This window comes from Taudactylus pleione, unplaced genomic scaffold (genome assembly GCF_031769625.1).
Source record: "Taudactylus pleione unplaced genomic scaffold, aTauple2 ptg000041l, whole genome shotgun sequence".
Taxonomy (NCBI): Eukaryota; Metazoa; Chordata; class Amphibia; order Anura; family Myobatrachidae; genus Taudactylus; species Taudactylus pleione.
The window spans coordinates 15,321,098-15,340,601 of NW_028284443.1; the positions used below are offsets into that span (position 1 = coordinate 15,321,098).

A 19,504-nucleotide genomic window follows, 5' to 3' on the forward strand; every position below is an offset into this window, starting at 1 on the left:
TTCATCTGGATGTTAATATAACAAATTTAGCTTTGGATGGAGTTCATAACAAAATAAAGTATAAAAAGTCATTAATTGCCTCCTATCTTGAGCTCCACAGGGGGGGGAATTCTTCTTTAACACCATGTTATATAGATAAATAGGCAAAGAGCTTAACTTCTTATGTGGGAATGTTTTTCACACAACACACTTACCATCGCTGCACTTCATTAGTTTGTTTTTCACTGTAAATATAAAAAAAGACATTAACAAGTTTAGCAGAATTGTGATTTTATTTATTATCAGAATTCTTTTAAAAATGTCATAGCATAGCACATTTTGGATCAGAAGTATATAGATTCAGTGACATAACTTCTTCCTGAGTAGTTTATACATATTTTTTGTCCAATTGTGCCTAGAATGCATGAATGTATCCTATGTGCTAGACATAGTTGCAAATTACCTATGTACAGATCATGATTTTGGTAATGTGACTGGCTCATTTTTGCCGCTGTCTAACTCTTATTAGACCTATTGGTCTGGCCAGGCTTGTCATATTACGCCCTCAGGGGCCTATTCATCAAGGTGAATGTGTCGGTTATAACTGCGGAAACTGTTGTTTCACATGGTTCATATAAGGACCCATTCACTATTGCTGCAACTGAGAAGATATCACTGGTATCTCCTGTTCACAGTAGAGTCCCGATGTGGCACACAGTCCCCGCACACTAGTATGGGGACATAAATTCATCAAACTCCAAAAACTGAATGTTTTGGAGCTTGACTGCAGGAACCAATGTCATCTTTAGATAGTGTGAGCCAGCTGAGCACCAGTGGCGTAACTAGGGGAGGACGAGCGGGGCACGTGCCCTGGGCGCCATGGGACCAGCGGCGCCGTAGTGTGTGTGTGTGCCGCCGCTGGGCATGGTACCGGTCCGTCCTAGTTACCCAGTGTAGTGCCGACCACAGTGAGGGGGTCATTCAGACCCGCTCACGAGCGCAGGACGCTCGCAAGTGGGTTGCTGTTGCCCTACTGCGCATGCGCACGACGGAGGGAGCTCCGTTGTGCGCATGCGCGAGACCTGGCGAGCGACGGGATCTCCGTCGCTCCGGGTCTCACACCAAAGGGGGCGTGCTGTCGATGTTGAGTGACAGCACGCCCCCTTTGGTGGGCGTGCTGGGGGCGTGGCTGCCAGATGGATGCGTTCCCATGGGAACGCCTACCGTCTGAAGCCGGCCCCACTGACATCACTAGTGATGTCAGTGGGAGTGATTTTGGCTCTGATAGAGCCAAAATCACTCCAGGGCTTGCGGCAACGAGACCCTACTGCAGGGTCTCTGTCGCAAGCCCGATGGTCATGATGGTCTTGACCATCGCGACCATCATCATGGACGCTCGCTATAGCTGTGGGTGGTAACCCACAGCTATGCGAGCGTCCATAAGGCCGCTCCATTTTCATGTAGGAGGGCCTTGATTCAGAGCGAGCACTCTGGTCAGAGCGTCTGGCTCTGAATCAGGCCCTGAGTGTGGTTAGCGCTACACATTTACACAGGACCGGCACTAGGCTACCCATCACTGGTCCTGTGCTGTACAGCCGAGCCCCTTCCCTCCCCCTGAGCGCTTGCCCAATAGCGCCAGGAGGAGGATGGCAGGCAGGCGGGCTCAGGCTGTGCTGACACACACATCACCGCCGCGCGGCAGCAATGTGTGTGTTAATCAGCAGCCAATGAGAGTCAGACAGACTCTCATTGGCTGCGGCTGCTGCACACACATCTCCGCCAGTGCTGGCAGAGATGTGTGTGTTAAACAGCAGCCAATGAGAATCAGATACACTCTCATTGGCTGCTGCAGCGCCCACTGCAAGAGCCGGCTCCCTTCCGGCTCCTGCAGTGGGTAATGGGAGAGACGTCATGACGTCTCTCCCATAATGCAGAGCTTGCCAGCCCGGGAGGGCTGATGTGCGGATGTTGTGGTGGCGGGAGCAGGAGTGAGAACCGGAGCAGGAGCGTGGATGCAGGTAAGTTTTATTTTTATTTAATTTTTTTGCTATGTATTTGGGGGGGGCACCTCTACTGGGGGCAGTAATCGGGGGGACTACTACTGGGGGCAGTAATTGGGGGCATCACTGGGGGAAACCTCTACTGGGGACACTAATTGGGGGGACTAATACTGGAGGCAGCACTGGGGGGACCTCTACTGGGGGCACTAATTGGGGGGACTACTACTGGAGGCACCACTGGGGGGACCTCTACTGGGGGCACTAATCCGGGGGACTACTACTGGGGGCACTAATCGGGGGGACTACTACTGGGGCAGTAATTGGGGGCACCACTGGGGGGACCTCTACTAGGGGCACTAATCGGGAGGGACTACTGCTGGGGGCACCTCTACTGGGGGCACTAATTGGGGGGAAAACTACTGGAGGCACCGCTGGGGGGACTACTACTGGAGGCACCACTGGGGGGACCTCTACTGGGGGCACTAATCGGGGGGAATACTACTGGGGGCAGTAATTGGGGGCACCACTGGGGGGACCTCTACTGGGGGCATTAATCGGGGGACCTACTACTGGGGGCAGTAATTGAGGGCACCACTGGGGGGAACCTCTACTGGGGGTACTAATTGGGGGGGGACTACTACTGGAGGCACCACTGGGGGGACCTCTACTGGGGGCACTAATCAGGGGGACTACTACTGGGGCACTCCATCAGGGACCACTACTGGGCAGACTACTACTGGGGGCACTATATAAAGGGCACTGCATGGGGGGGACTACTGCTGGGGGCAGTAATTGGGGGCATCACTGGGGGAAACCTCTACTGGGGGCACCAATTGGGGGGACTAATACTGGAGGCAGCACTGGGGGGACCTCTACTGGGGGCACTAATTGGGGGGACTACTACTGGAGGCACCACTGGGGGGACTTCTACTGGGGGCACTAATCAGGGGGACTACTACTGGGGCACTCCATCAGGGACCACTACTGGGCAGACTACTACTGGGGGCACTATATAAAGGGTACTGCATGGGGGGGACTACTACTGGGGGCACTATATAAAGGGCACTGCATAGGGGGTGACTACTACTGGGGGCATTATATAAAGGGCACTGCATAGAGGGGGACCTCTACTGGGGGCACTATATAAAGGGTGCTGCATAGGGGGACCACAACTGGGGGCACTGCATGGGGGGGCTGCTACTGGAGGCACTATATAAGGGGCACTGCATAAAGGGGGTCTACTACTGGGGGCACTAATCAGGGGGACTACTACTGGGGCACTCCATCAGGGACCACTACTGGGCAGACTACTACTGGGGGCACTATATAAAGGGCACTGCATGGGGGGGACTACTGCTGGGGGCAGTAATTGGGGGCATCACTGGGGGAAACCTCTACTGGGGGCACCAATTGGGGGGACTAATACTGGAGGCAGCACTGGGGGGACCTCTACTGGGGGCACTAATTGGGGGACCTCTACTAGGGGCACTAATCCGGGGGACTACTACTGGGGGCACTAATCGGGGGGACTACTACTGGGGCAGTAATTGGGGGCACCACTGGGGGGACCTCTACTAGGGGCACTAATCAGGAGGGACTACTGCTGGGGGCACCTCTACTGGGGGCACTAATTGGGGGGACTACTACTGGAGGCACCACTGGGGGGACCTCTACTGGGGGCACTAATTGGAGGGAATACTACTGGGGGCAGTAATTGGGGGCACCACTGGGGGGACCTCTACTGGGGGCATTAATCGGGGGACCTACTACTGGGGGCAGTAATTGAGGGCACCACTGGGGGGAACCTCTACTGGGGGCACTAATTGTGGGGGACTACTACTGGAGGCACCACTGGGGGGACTTCTACTGGGGGCACTAATCAGGGGGACTACTACTGGGGCACTCCATCAGGGACCACTACTGGGCAGACTACTACTGGGGGCACTATATAAAGGGCACTGCATGGGGGGGACTACTACTGGGGGCACTATATAAAGGGCACTGCATAGGGGGTGACTACTACTGGGGGCATTATATAAAGGGCACTGCATAGAGGGGGACCTCTACTGGGGGCACTATATAAAGGGTGCTGCATAGGGGGACCACAACTGGGGGCACTGCATGGGGGGGCTGCTACTGGAGGCACTATATAAGGGGCACTGCATAAGGGGGGTCTACTACTGGGGGCACTATATAAGGGGCTTACTACTGGAGGCACAAGGGACACTGCACTGGGGGCACTAAATAGGGAAGACCACTACAAGGGGCACTGGATAGTGGGGACCACTACTGGGGGGCTGTATAAAGGGGATTACTACCTGGTGCACTGTATAAGGGGCAGCACTACTGGGGGCACTGTATAAGGGGAACTAATGGGGAGCTGCACAAGGGGGACCACTACTGGGGGTACTGTACAAGGGGCACTACTGCGGGCCTGCATAAGAGGGACCACTACCGGGGGGCACTGCAGAGGGCGGACTGTATAAGGAGCACTACAGGGGTTAAGGTGCATATGGAAAGGAATGTTAAGAGTGACGAGAAAAAGGTATATGTGTCCTGTTGAAACGCCCTATTGTTAAATGACCCCGCCCCTTGTGACCACGCCCATTTTTTTGCTGCGCGCGCCTTCTCCGTACACATACAGGGAGGGGGGGGTGGGCTCCATTTAAAAATTTGCCCTGGGCTCCAAATACCCTAGTTACGCCACTACTGAGCCCTACTTCTTTCTATAAGGAGGAGATCTGATTTGCGAAGAGAGATCCATTTGGATACTTCCGCAGCCTTTGGTACCCTATGTGCACATGCGCGACCTAAGGTCACAAGATGCTGTACTGACACTGTAGCAACTGGATTGCTGTGGTATAATTGTATCTGCCACTGCAATTCGCGGCAAGTCAGATACCTCATTTGTGCAGGGCCGTCACAAACAATACTGCATGAGGCCCATAATATCATTACTGCTAGACTCCCTCCCACCGCAAAGGTTTTGTATTGTGAAGGGAATTTCATACATTAACAAGATTGGGGAAGGGGGGGGTAGAGGTTCTATATATACGCAAGCTAAACTGCAAGCAGACTTTGGGCCAAATGTAATAGGGTGAGAGTTTAGAAAATGCTGGTGCACTGCTGATCCATTCCGGGCTGGTGCTGCTGAGTGCTGATCCATTCTGGGCTGGTGCTCTGCTGTCTGCTGTATCCTGGGGTGCTGCAGTGCTGATCCATTCTGGGCTGGTGCTCTGCTGTCTGCTGTATCCTGGGGTGCTGCAGTGCTGATCCATTCTGGGCTGGTGCTCTGCTGTCTGCTGTGTCCATCTGGGCTGGTGCAGAATACATCTAGGCTGGTGCTGCGTCCATCTGGGCCCAAGTTCTGTACTCCCCAAAAAAATATATATAAAAGTGTCTTTTAGTGTAATATTTTTCAGTGTGTGTGTTCGTGTCAGGCTTAACCACACAAGATCCAGCCAGCAATGCTAGCTGCAACCTAGTTCTGCCTGACTCCATTCGTGATCAATCGGTGCTCTGGGCCCATGTTCTGGAGCATAAAAAAAATTAAAATAAATTGTCTATTTTTCTAATAATTGTCTGTGTGTCTGTGCATGTTAGGCTTAGCCGCACAAGATCTAGCAAGTCAGCAATGCAAGCTAGTGCTGCCCGACTCCAGTTGTGATCAATCTGTGCTCTGGGCCCAAGTTCTGTAGCTGTAAAAAAAGAAATCAATTGTGTTTTTTTGTCTAATATTTTTTGTGTGTGCACGACTGCACGTGTGTGAATTGTGTAACCACACCTTGGTTACAGTATTGGTGCTTGTGACACTGCATCAAGACTGCAGAAAATATGGAGGGCTGTCACATGACAGGAGAGCAAGGCCAAGAACCACATGTTGTAGCTGCCGCCAGCAGTGCAAGGCTGTCTATTTCATCGTCCTCTATGAAGGCACATGCCCCAGGGCTTAAGTCACGCCATAGATATGGTAAAGCTACTTGTACTAAAGTTAAGAATAAAAAATTTAAAGGAAATTTGCCTTTAGATACACAAAAAATTGGCAATATGCCCTTCACTACACAAAGTGGCAAGGAAAGGATAAGGCCTTGGCCTTTCTTTAGGAAGACTGCTGATTCTGATAGCCCTTCGGAAAAAAACAACTGTGTGCCCTGAAAAATCGAAAGCACAAATCCCCGAGGAGAGTGCAAGTGTGTCTGCGGTTGCCATGTGTGAGCCAGACCTAACTACTAGTGTACTGGAGGATCCTCCAGGTTCCAACACTTGTAAATGTGGGGAAGGGCAGTCAACATCTTGCAGATGTAGTCATTGAGGATGCTTCTGTGGAATTCCAAATGAAGGAGGAGGATATTTTGGTAGTTGAAGATGATGAGGATGTTGATGCCGAAGATGTCCTTGAAAAAAATCCCCTATGGTAGGGATCGAAACGCGTTGGTTTGCTGGTTTGCTTTTGGGATATTATACTTACCTCTTACTATTTATTGATTAGTCATTGACATTTTTTCTGGATATTTATTTTAATTTTGCAGATTTTAGTATTTGGAACTGTTTTGTCTGTTTTGTAAAAAATAATAATAAAATTTTTTTTTATGGTACAGTACATGACAAGCCATCATGGTACTTTGATTGAATCTGAAAGAAAGATCCTGATGACATTGCTGTATATGAAGAACCCGGGAGAAATTATCAGTAAGAAACCTTGATAAGCTTCAATATTCGGCTCCTGCCCATAAGTAGGGTACGCACCTAAAGGTTTCTTTGTTATCATTTTAAGAAATCGTGTTGCAGTGTTTGGATGTAAAAGATACCCAGATAGGAATCCCCCCACTTGCAGATATGTAAGTTGAGGTATGTAGCTCTGCTGTAAATATATCAGGGACTGCTGTTATAGATACTCCTGTTGTGTGGAAGATATTCTCCTCAGGATTCTACCTAAAAGTTTCCCTTTGTATGTTTTGTCTTCTCTTTTGGTTCCTGGACACATTTGACACTGAGAAATCCAGAAGAATTTGATCATACATGGAGAATATGGATTGAGTAACGAACTGAAGGAGACTGCATTAAGTTTGGTTCTTGCTATACTCTTCCTTCTTTTCCACACTATTAAGTAAATATATATTTTATTTTATATCCAGCACCTTCTTATATTCAGATTGTTTCCATTTTTCTATTATCCTTTGAGTGGGGTGACACTCATTTTTCTGAGAAATAGGAAGGCTGCAGGTTTTGCGCACCCTCTATTCACACATATTGTTTGAGGATGTCCTTTGTGTAAGTAAGGCAACAGCTGTTGTCCATGGATTGAAAAAGCCAAAGCCCATTGTTGTCATGCCGGGGCAAAAGTAAAAAAAATCGACTTTTCATGTATGGAATTATTTCCACCCCGATCCGGACAACAGTTGTCAAGCCATATGTGACCATTGCCATGCAAAAGTGAGTAGAGGGAGGGACCTAAACCACCTAGGAACCTCCTCCTTTTTACGTCACTTGGAGCGCACTCATCAAGTATAGGTCACCAAGTTCCAAAACTCAAAACGTAACAAGTCCAGTGTCACCTACCTGCTCCCTCACTGTGGGATCCAAGCGCCTTCAATCTCCAACACCAACACCCGTATCATTATCATCATCATCCTCATTCGTGTTCGGAAGTAATTTAAAAAAACAATTGACTATTAAACAGTCCTTTGATAAAGGAAGTAAGTATAATAGCTGTCACCCAGTTTCACAGCAAATCACTGACGCTATGAAGGCTGTGCTAGTATTAGATGGTGAAATAATAAAAAATGAGGATGATAGTGTGGAGGAAGTGCAAAAGGAGGATGAGGGGAAATTTGTTTCCTATCTGACGCTAATGTGGATGTTGATGATGAGGATGTGGTTTGCGTAAATCAGCCACCAGTGGCAGCAGTTCTTGCTAATGATAAAAACAAAGCCAAAAAAGCAACGTCTTGGGTGTGGAATTATTTTAATCTAAATTCTGACAACAGTTGTGAAGGCATCTGTTCCATTTGTAAAGCCAAAGTTAGCAGAGGAAGGGACGTTAATTATCTAGGCATCTCCTCCCTGTTATGTCATTTGCAGCGAGTTCATGCAATTTGTTTAACAAAATTCTAATTTGTAAATTAATAACAAGCAGTCCAGTATCAGCTACCAGCAGTTTGGACCAGCACATGCAATTTCCACCACCAACACCCTCATCATCAACCTCCTCCTTAATAATTGAAGGTAGTCCTTCCAAAAAATGTTTTGTGGGGGCTCAAACAAACCAAGGAGTCAGTCACGAAAGTGTCAGTCCTAGTGGCTAAAGTGCTTGGTTTGTTAATCTGTGCATGTCCTTTTTAATATCCCACATAAGAGTGGGTGGGAGGGACAATTCCATCTTGCACCTCTTTCCTTTACATTTGGCACAATTTGGGGCATTACCGACTGACATTATTATAGTTTATCAAACTGCCATCCTGTCTGCCACTGCTGTGTGACAATGTTTCATAGATGTCCTATATTTTTTAAACTGCCGTGCGTTTGTGCTGCTGCTCTGTTGCTTACTTTAGCCAGCCAGCTCGCTGCAGCCTTTGGCCTGTATTGGTGAAAAATAGTGAAATCAATATTGTGAGCTGTGAGGTGGTTAAAAATGCCTAGAAATGCCTGAAAATTATTGTTATTAAGGTTAATAATACTGTAGGAACAAAAACAGGCCCAAATTATGTGATTTTAGCTGTTTATATAATTTTTTGGAAAAAATACAGATCCAAAACCAAAACCTAAAAACAAAACACCAAGGAAAAAAATCCAAAACCAGATTCAGATCCAAAACCAGGGGAGATCCAGATCCAAAACCAAAACCCGGGGGTCGGCGCACATCTCTATTATTTATATAGCAGGAATATTCATATAAGATGCACAATAAAATACATTCATCTCTGGTTAACTTTAGATAAATACAAATTATATTCATTAACATACATCCAGCATTGTACAGAATAGTTTATTGTCACAACACAAAGTTAACACCAGTTCCACTTAACGACATACTGATTTGTTTTTATGCCTACGTAAAGTGAATACTGATGTTCAGACACATAGACAGAATTAGATTAAAGAAATCTAAATAAATCCTCGTGCCTGGATGTGTATAGCTCCTCTATATATCATCAAAAATAAAAAAAACATCCTTACAACTACACAAAACCACTACTGGACCCACGCAGGTACTAATGTTTAACTACCCACTAAGTAACTGCAAAATATATCAAACCGTTGCCAGAGATAGATGTAAGGAGAGAGAGAGAGAGAGAGAGAGAGAGAGAGGAGAGCACAAACCTGAGACAGCTCCTGGAACAGCAGGCAACTCAATTTGTACTTTGTTTTGAAATGTTTGACTGTAAAATAAAAATATATAGTTATGTTTTTCTCAGATAAAGACAATACAAATGACTTTGAATTATAGTATTAATGAGATCCCCTACCCAATAATAATATTTTGGTCGGATACCCTCCCCCTCCCACCATTTGCACGGACAACTCTCAATCATAGTCAGCACTATTAGAAAAGTATCACAGGGTATGACACTGGGGAGGGGAGTACTAATTACCTGGTCCGTCGCCGTCCCCCCACATCCCCTCTTATCTGTCAGTGGCAGCAGCCTCTCTCTCCAGCCCAGCAGATGCTACTGTGTGCTGGGCTGCGGTGGGTTCAGGAAGGCTAATGCCGCTCAGCTCAGCAGCAGTCTAATCTGCCTGCACCTGATGTGCGGTGGGAGCAATTGCACTGATCGCCTTTTTCCCCTGAATCTGCCCTTAGGTGAGGCATGTCACAATGCATCTTTGCGCCGCAATTAATAATTTTCATACTTCTGCACCTGCACGCCCTCTATAGTATATGGGCCCAGTCCTCTCTACAGTCCTGTTAGCGGAATGCAATGGAAGCTATGACTGGGAAGTACACTGAGACTGGTGTTATTTGTCCAGTTGTAAGACAATACAATAGGCCAGAGTGTATAATGGTGTTGCACAGTATAATGGTGTAGGTTTCAGACTTATTTAACAGATAGAACAACAGGTAGCATAGAGACATAGAGATGAACAGGTATAATAACTGTATGAGGCAGTCTGGAGCGCAAAGTGATTGCTGGGTGTTGTAGTGCACCAATGGGTAAGCTGACAAACACCCTGGTGGTCAGTGGCGCTATTACCCCTTATGCAAGCGCTGATGGTGTGTGGTACTTGCGGTGCCTGTAGGGCTCTGTAAGGATTTTTAACGGACAAAGTTTTTGGAGGCCACGTTCATCTATGAGGAAGAAAGATGCACCAACAGGGCACGCATGAGCAGTAGCGCAAATCAAAGTTCAGGCCTTTTGCTGAGCTGTAGTGAATTGTCCTAGAGACCACTGGCCAGAGCCGGATTTAGAACTCAAGGGGCCCTAGGCAAGATATCAGTTTTGGGGCCCCCCTCCCTCAAACAATCCATAGCACTGTACTTTCATTCCTAATTCATGAACCCCTCTCCCCACCCCTCTCCCGCCACAGCACCCCTCTACTCACAGCACAGACCCCTTTCCCCTCTGAGCACCCCTCTCTACTCACAGCACATACCACTCTCCCATTTCAGCAAAAAAACATTCTCCCCTCTCACCACAGACCCCTCTCAGCACAGAAGCCCTCTCTCCTCACTGCACAAACCCCACTAAACACACAACCCTCCCCCCACACAGCACATACCCCTCTCCCCTCACAGCACAGGAGCCCTCTCTCCTCACATCACAGACTCCACTCAGCACATATCCCTCCCCCCAAAGCACCCCTCTCTCCTCACAGCACAGACCCCCTCTTTACTCATAGCACAGATCCCCTCTCCCCTCACAGCACAGATCCCCTCTCCCTTCACAGCACAGATCCCCACTCCGCCCTTTCAGCACAGATCCCCCCTCTCCCCTCTCAGCACAGATCCCCCTCTGCCCCTTCAGCACAGATCCCCCTCTGCCCGTTCAGCAGAGATCCCCCCTCTGCCCCTTCAGCACAGACTCCCCCTCTGCCCTCACAGCACAGAACCCCTCCTCTGCCCTCAGAGCAGAGACCCCCCCTTTGCCTTCACAGCACATATCCACCTCCCATCTCCTCACAGCACCTGTCGCCCATCCAGTGGCGGTTAGCTCACCAGAGTAATAACCTACCTGCCTGGCCTTGCTGGGTGCTGCTGCTGATTGCTGCTGGTGGGCGTCGGGCCTGGCAGAGTGGCTGCTGGGGCGGGCCGCGGCCGGAGCTAGGTGGAGCAGCTGGGACAGGGCGACGGCGGACAGCAGACCTGGTGACAGTGAGTCAGTGCACTGTGCGTGGATATCACTGTCACCCTTTTTTATGCGCAGTCGACCACGGCACTCTGACTGCACACACACTCTCCGAGACAGCACTGTGCAGACAGCGGTGCAGGACTCTCTGGGAGTGGAGGCGGGACCGCATGACTTGTGCAGTGCTCCTCTCGGAGCGCTTTGATTGTGCAGAATTCTTTGGGCAAAGGGGCCTGTCCAGGTTGCCTAGTGGGAAATCCGGCCCTGCCACTGGCTCATGTTACCTTTCAGAGCGATGGATGCAGGCAGTACTAGGGTTTCCGCTTTCAACAAGCACTGCTTATTTATCTATGTAGGGGAGCTTTATATAAAATATTTTAGCCATTTTTTCTCACGATGAAATATTTCACAATCAGGAGATGCTTCCCAGCCATACATGTGGAATTTCAAGATATTTATCATTCTTATTATGGTCAATGATTTTTAAAGGAGACATATAAGTAGACAAAATAAATGCAGACATGAAATTAAGTAATTGTGGGTCAATGAGAGAGTTTACAATCTGGTGATTAGAGTAGGCTCTAGAAAAGAACATTGGGCTTTCAGACAGCATTAACAATTTAAAGGTTGGGGAAGTGATTAGCAGTGGCACACTGTGGCCGGATCGAGTCTTTAATCCTTCTGACTGTGTTCTTCATACGCAGTACATACAGCACAGAGAGGTTTTCAAGTCCCCTCATCTGCATCACATAAAACTGATGAGAGGACTCAGGAGCAGCTCTTCAGTGTATACACTGTGCATGCAGAACACACACTTCCACAACACTTAAGGTGCATACACACACAACGATTTTTTGAATGATTATCGTTAAACGATATCGTTTAACGATAATCGTTTGAAAAATTTGTTCACTTTCTGAGTCAAACGATGAACGATTATTGTTCATGCGCGTTCACGTTTGTAGTTTGTAGTTTGTAGTTCAGTCAGACTTGTCAACTCAACGATTTTCATTAAGTTAATATGCAAAAATCGTTTGTAGTTCATAAAAATCGTTCATTACATTTAAATGAACATAGTAAATGAACAACTTTAGTAAACGATTTTAGTTCATCTTTTCAAGGTAGAAAATAGTTTAGTAAAATCGTTCATTAACTAAATCGTTGTGTGTGTATGCAGCTTTAGTCACTTCCACAGTGCTGAACGCCCGTGGCGTCGACATTGTGGCGTGACACCGTGGCCGCTTAGCACTGTGGGAGGGACTCCCTGGCTCCCACCACTGTGTCCAAACGAAGATAGTCTGAGAATGTCTGTGAGTAAATACTGTATATATGCAAAGGCAGCTCAGGAAAAAAGGGGAATATAATCAGGTTCACTGAAAATTGGTACAGTGTTAAAAGGTTAGTTTATTAAGAACATATAAGTCACATTCTCTTATCAAAAGAACTAGCAATCATATGCATAAATAAAAACTATATGTACTGTATATTTATGACCTTGCACACCAATAATCAGTTCTCGTTATGAGAAGCCATATCGGAAATGTTCATCTGTCCCCCAGAATATTTAGTTGAAAACCAGGGAGTGTACCTTTACAGTATGTTTGGTCCGTCCAAGCTGATTATTTAAGCAAAAGCACACTATTTATGCCACATGATCCGGATTGTAAGTGTCTCTTGTAGCAGCAGCCTGGAGCGTTCCACTTGCCAGCGGAATCACTGTCCAAATAAATGCCTGAGGGCTGGTGCAGATGACCTATGTAAATCCCCAGTGAACAGAGGGGCAGGACAGAGGATTCCGAAGTAGCTGTCAGCTACTTTGAATTGGATTACTATTTCTCATAAGCACCTGGGTTATTATTATAATCACTGTGAGTAACAGTCAGACAGACTCGTCTGCATAGTTACTCGGGCAGTGAGACGATGAGATCCATGAACCTGATTTCGTCTCTTATTGCCAGTGCTTAAAGCGTCCTAGGGAGGTGCTGGAACTCCTCCCCCCCCTCTTCTGTGTTTAACAAAAAAGGGACAGAGTGTGCGGCAAAAAAGGGTGTGGTCTCAAAAGAAAGGGGCGTGGTCACACAACAGTTTCTCCAATTCAAATGACGCCACACAGTACCACAATCTTATTCACATTACACCATACAAAGTGCCCCTGATTCATTTTACACCATATACGATATAGTAGTGTCCCTTATTCATGTTATAACACACAGTAGTGTCCCTTTTACACAATGCCCACATTAATGTCTCTTACATACAATGCCCACAGTATTAGTGCCCCTTATACACAATGCCCACAGTAGTAGTGCCCCTTATGCAATACCTCCTGTAGTTGTGCCCCCAGTAGTGCAATGTCCCCTTTAATGGTGCCCCTTACGCAATGCCCCCAGTAGTGGTGCCCCTTATGCAGTGCCCCATGTAGTAATGCCCCCTGTAGTGGTGCCCCTTATGAAATGTCCCCAGTAGTGGTGCCCCTATGTAATGTCCCCAGTAGTGGTGCCCCTTATGCAGTGCCCCCAAGGAGTGGTGCCCCTTATGCAGTGCCCCCATGTAGTTCCAATAAACCAGTAGCGCAACATTTTGTACAAAACCAACTAGCATCTTTACGCTGTATGATTATTGATAGGGTACCTCTACTGCAAAGGGGTGCAAATAGAGCGAAAGCCCTCCTGCGTAGGGAGGCCCAATGGGTATATAGATTGGACACAGGGCCTGATTCAGACACGGTCGCAAGCGTTGAGCGCTCGCGACCGGGTCGATGATGGCCCAGACTGCATGCGCACGACGGAGCCGGCTCTGTTGTGTGCATGCGCGAGTCCCTCCTTTGCAGTACCCCCAGTAGTGCCCCTTATATAGTGCTCCCCAGTAGTGGTTCCCCCTATGCAGTGCACCTTATACAGTGCCCCCAGTAGTAGTCCCCCCTATGCAGTGCCCCTTATATAGTGCCCCCAGTAGTAGTCCCCGCTATGCAGTGCCCCTTATACAGTGCCCCCAGTAGTAGTCCCCCCTATGCAGTGCCCCTTATATAGTGTCCCCAGTAGTAGTCCCCGCTATGCAGTTCCCCCAGTAGTGCCCCTTATATAGTGTCCCCAGTAGTACTCCCCCCATGCAGTGCCCCATATATAGTGTCCCCAGTAGTAGTCCCCCGCTATGCAGTGCCCACAGTAGTGCCCCTTATATAGTGTCCCAAGTAGTAGCCCCCTATTCAGTGCCCCGGAATGGGCCACTCCCCTATTCAGTGTCCCCAGTTACGGCCCCCCCTATACAGTGCCCCCAGTAGCAGTCACCAACCCTCTATACAGTGCCCCCAGTAGCGGCCCCCCCTATACAATGTTGCTCAGATACGCGATCACGTGACCACAGTATCATTTTAGCTGCTAAGCTACTGTCTATTGGTGTTCCACTTTGGAGGGTGACGTGTATGCCCTCGTGACCATGGTAGTATGGTGATGATATGGCTGTGTTAGCCGCTTTGTCTGCTCACTATTGGTGCTACTGAGAAGCAGATTGAGGGTGATACACGTGACTGTGTGTACCTCCAGTAGCATGTGGTTCATCTGCGTTTCACTGGTGGCGCTGGGAGAGTTTATTTAAATGAGAAATACTGGATTCTGGATGTTAACTGGATGTGTTGCATAATATATCTGTTGTGTGGCAAACAGCCGATTCCACTATAACCTGTTTGATATATGTCTACATTTGTATGCAACTTTAGGGGTGGGTTGTGGGTATTTATGGCCTTTGTGGATAACGATTAATTGTTCCTTGACAAAGGCCCAGACAGGACCGAAACGTTGGTAAGAAATTTTTGATATGATGGAATAAAGATATTAATATTTTTCGGTCTTGAGAAAGGAGGTTACTCCGAAACGTAGATGATTAATCTGCAGTAAGTTTCATCATTTCTCCAGCCTCCTTGCGTGCCCTCCGTGTTTCCTTGTATTATATAAATCACTTTGGATACGGCACCGGAGCCAGTTGTATGCAACATTACAGAGTGCCCAACTTTTCCTGCTTATATCTGCTTACAAAGAACGACTTCCTCACAAATTATGTAACATCACTGATGGCTCCCTATTACTATCTATACCACACCGGCCCTCTTTATTATCCAGCTGATAGTCAGCATCTGAAGCCCCACCCACTGGATCCCGCAGTTCTTTATACCTTCACACACACACCACACTCAGTCACACCCAGGTAGTGCAACTGTGTGTAAAATCTTTCCTGTAGTAAGCACTAATATTTTATATATATATATATATATATATATATATATATATACACACGCACTTGCCTCTAAGATTGTATATGTATATATATATTAGGGGTGAGCGGGTTCGGATTTCTGAAATCCGAACCCCCCCGAGCCCCCCCGATCTGAGTCCGATCCGAATCAGGCTCGACTTTTCCCGCCTGACTCGGATCTGAAATCGAGGCAAAACGTCATCATCCCGCCTTCCGAGTCTCGCGGGTTTTGGATCCTATATAAGGTACCCACGTCGGCGCCATTTTCTCACTCGGCTGTGGACAGTGAAGAGGGAGGGTGGGAGTTAGGGCTGTGTAGTGTAGTGTAGTGCTGCTGTTGTCCACTACTTCAAAGTCCATAGGGGCTGGCTGTGTTGTGCTGTGCTGCTGTTGTTAATAGGGGCTGTGTCCACTACTTCAAAGTCCATAGGGGCTGGCTGGACTGTGTTGTGCAGTCATTTCTCCATAGGGGCTGTGTCCACTCCAAAGTCCTGTGCAGTGTCCCAGTCCTAAAGAGGTGCTGTAGTGTTGTCCAGGGGGTGCTCTGTCCATCAGGGGTGCTCCCCCCAAGTGCTAAAAAAATAATATATTTTCTGTGTTTGTGAATTGTGTGCGCAGTAGCCGCACGTGCATCAACAAAGTAGTGCCAAGCGTGCGCCTGTGTCATAAGTAAAGGGCCGGCTGGCTTGACCGTTAAAGGGTGCTGTAACCCCCGAAAGTACACTCCAGTCCAAACCAAAAAAAAATTATTTTCTGTGTTTGTGAATTGTGTGCGCAGTAGCCGCACGTGCATCAACAAAGTAGTGCCAAGCGTGCGCCTGTGTCATAAGTAAAGGGCCGGCTGGCTTGACCGTTAAGGGTGCTGTAACCCCCGAAAGTACACTCCAGTCCAAACCAAAAAAAAAATTATTTTCTGTGTTTGTGAATTGTGTGCGCAGTAGCCGCACGTGCATCAACAAAGTAGTGCCAAGCGTGCGCCTGTGTCATAAGTAAAGGGCCGGCTGGCTTGACCGTTAAGGGTGCTGTAACCCCCGAAAGTACACTCCAGTCCAAACCAAAAAAAAAATTATTTTCTGTGTTTGTGAATTGTGTGCGCAGTAGCCGCACGTGCATCAACAAAGTAGTGCCAAGCGTGCGCCTGTGTCATAAGTAAAGGGCCGGCTGGCTTGACCGTTAAGGGTGCTGTAACCCCCGAAAGTACACTCCAGTCCAAACCAAAAAAAAAATTATTTTCTGTGTTTGTGAATTGTGTGCGCAGTAGCCGCATGTGCATCAACAAAGTAGTGCCAAGCGTGCGCCTGTGTCATAAGTAAAGGGCCAGCTGGCTTGACCGTTAAAGGGTGCTGTAACCCCCAAAGTACATTCCAGTCCAAACCAAAAAAAAATTTATTTTCTGTGTTTGTGAATTGTGTGCGCAGTAGCCGCACGTGCATCAACAAAGTAGTGCCAAGCGTGCGCCTGTGTCATAAGTAAAGGGCCGGCTGGCTTGACCGTTAAAGGGTGCTGTAACCCCCGAAAGTACACTCCAGTCCAAACCAAAAAAAAAATTATTTTCTGTGTTTGTGAATTGTGTGCGCAGTAGCCGCACGTGCATCAACAAAGTAGTGCCAAGCGTGCGCCTGTGTCATAAGTAAAGGGCCGGCTGGCTTGACCGTTAAAGGGTGCTGTAACCCCCAAAGTACACTCCAGTCCAAACCGAAAAAAAATTATTTTCTGTGTTTGTGAATTGTGTGCGCAGTAGCCGCACGTGCATCAACAAAGTAGTGCCAAGTGTGCGCCTGTGTCATAAGTAAAGGGCCGGCTGGCTTGACCGTTAAAGGGTGCTGTAACCCCCGAAAGTACACTCCAGTCCAAACCAAAAAAAAAATTATTTTCTGTGTTTGTGAATTGTGTGCGTAGTAGCCGCACGTGCATCAACAAAGTAGTGCCAAGCGTGCGCCTGTGTCATAAGTAAAGGGCCGGCTGGCTTGACCGCTAAAGGGTTCTGTAACCCCCAAAGTACACTCCAAACCAAAAAAAAATATATTTTCTGTGTTTGTGACTTGTGTGCACTGTGGCTGCACGTGCATCAACAAAGGAGCAGCGCCAAGCGTGCGCCTGTGTCCCATAAGTAAAGAGCCGGCTGGCTCATTTCTTAAAGGGTGGTGTAACCCACAAAGTGCACTACTCTCCAGCAAAAATAAAAAAATATTTTCTGTGTTTGTGTGCGCTTTAGCCGCACGTATATATATCAATATAACATAAATGGAGGACCAAACTTTCTCTGATAAAAATAAAATAGGGAAAGATCAAGAACCACTTCCTACTAGTGCTGTTGCTGCTGCTGGGAGTTGTTCATCATCCCAGAGAGGAAGTAGGAACATCACTACTTTTACTAAACAATTGACCCTCCAACAGTCCCTAGCGATGAGGATGAAGTACGACAGCAGTCATCCTGAAGCAAAACGTATAACTGAGGCCTTGACTGCTATGTTGGTGTTAGACGTGCGTCCGGTATCCGACATTAGTGCAGTGGGATTTAGACAATTGATGGAGGTAGTGTGTCCTCGGTTCCAAATCCCGTCTAGATTCCACCTGCATCCTCAAAGCAGCAGCGACAAGCATGCGTCTGTCTGTTAAAGGGTGGTGACACCCTCAAAGTGTGCTACACAAACAATTAAAATATTGTTCTTTTTTTTTCGGTCTTTGTGAAATGTGTGGGCTGTAGCCGCACCTGCATCCTTAAAGCAGCAGCGACAAGCGTGCGTCTGTCTGTTAAAGGGTGGTGACACCCTCAAAGTGTGCTACACAAACAATAAAAATATTGTTCTTTTTTTTTCTGTCTTTGTGAATTGTGTGGGCTGTAGCCGCACCTGCATCCTTAAAGCAGCAGCGACAAGCGTGCCTCTGTCTGTTAAAGGGTGGTGACACCCTCAAAGTGTGCTACACAAACAATTAAAATATTGTTCTTTTTTTTTCGGTCTTTGTGAAATGTGTGGGCTGTAGCCGCACCTGCATCCTTAAAGCAGCAGCGACAAGCGTGCGTCTGTCTGTTAAAGGGTGGTGACACCCTCAAAGTGTGCTACACAAAGAATAAAAATATTCTTCTTTTTTCTGTCTTTGTGAATTGTGTGGGCTGTAGCCGCACTTGCATCCTCAAAGCAGCAGCGACAAGCGTGCGTCTGTCTGTTAGAGGGTGGTGTAACCCTCAAAGTGTGCTCCACAAACAATAAAAATATTCTTTTTTTTTTTCTGTCTTTGTGAATTGTGTGGGCTGTAGCCGCACTTGAATCCTCAAAGCAGCAGCGACAAGCGTGCGTCTGTCTGTTAAAGGATTACATCGGTGACAGCATCCAAGTAGGCATGTCAGACAGTCCGTACCTGTACTGGCAGGAAAAAGAAGCAATTTGGAGGTCCCTGTACAAACTGGCTCTATTTTACCTGAGTTGCCCCCCCTCCAGTGTGTACTCTGAAAGAGTGTTTAGTGCAGCCGGGAACCTTGTTAGCGAAAGGCGTAGGAGGTTGCTTCCACAAAATGTGGAGAAGATGATGTTCATAAAATGAATGATCAACTCTTCCAGGGAGACCAGCCTCCAGAACGTACAGAGGGACCTGTGGTTCCAGCAGGGACGAATTAATACTCTGTGAGGATGAGGATGTACATAACACTGAAGAGGGTGAGGAATCTGTGGATGAGGAGGATGAGGACGACTTCTTGCCTCCGTAGAGCCAGTTTGTGCAGGGACAGATTAATTGCCAGCTTGTTTTGTGGGGGCCCAAACGAACCAATCATTTCAGCCACAGTTGTGTGGCAGACCCTGGCGCTGAAATGATTGGTTTATTAAAGTGTGCATGTCCTGTTTATACAACATAAGGGTGGGTGGGAGGGCCCAAGGACAATTCCATCTTGCACCTCTTTTTTTTCTTTGCATTATGTACAGTTTGGGGCCTAGTTTTTCAATGCCATCCTGTCTGCCACTGCAGTTTCACGCCTAGATGGGTCACGTGTTTGTG

At 47.6% G+C, this 19,504-nt stretch overlaps 1 protein-coding gene across 5 annotated transcripts in view; it reads right to left on the reverse strand.

The window, feature by feature from the left end:
* CPED1 (cadherin like and PC-esterase domain containing 1) overlaps positions 1 to 19,504 on the reverse strand; it is a 433,838-nt gene that overhangs the window by 226,197 nt on the left and 188,137 nt on the right. For 4 of the 5 annotated variants that reach the window (XM_088457671.1, XM_088457669.1, XM_088457673.1 and 1 more), the window contains 2 exons: positions 9,300 to 9,358; positions 195 to 224 (listed from right to left, as the gene is read on the reverse strand). In XM_088457671.1, coding sequence (XP_088313797.1) covers positions 195 to 224; positions 9,300 to 9,358 — 89 coding nt within the window. The remainder of the gene's footprint in view (positions 1 to 194; positions 225 to 9,299; positions 9,359 to 19,504) is intronic. The other variant, XM_088457670.1, reaches the window with a different exon arrangement.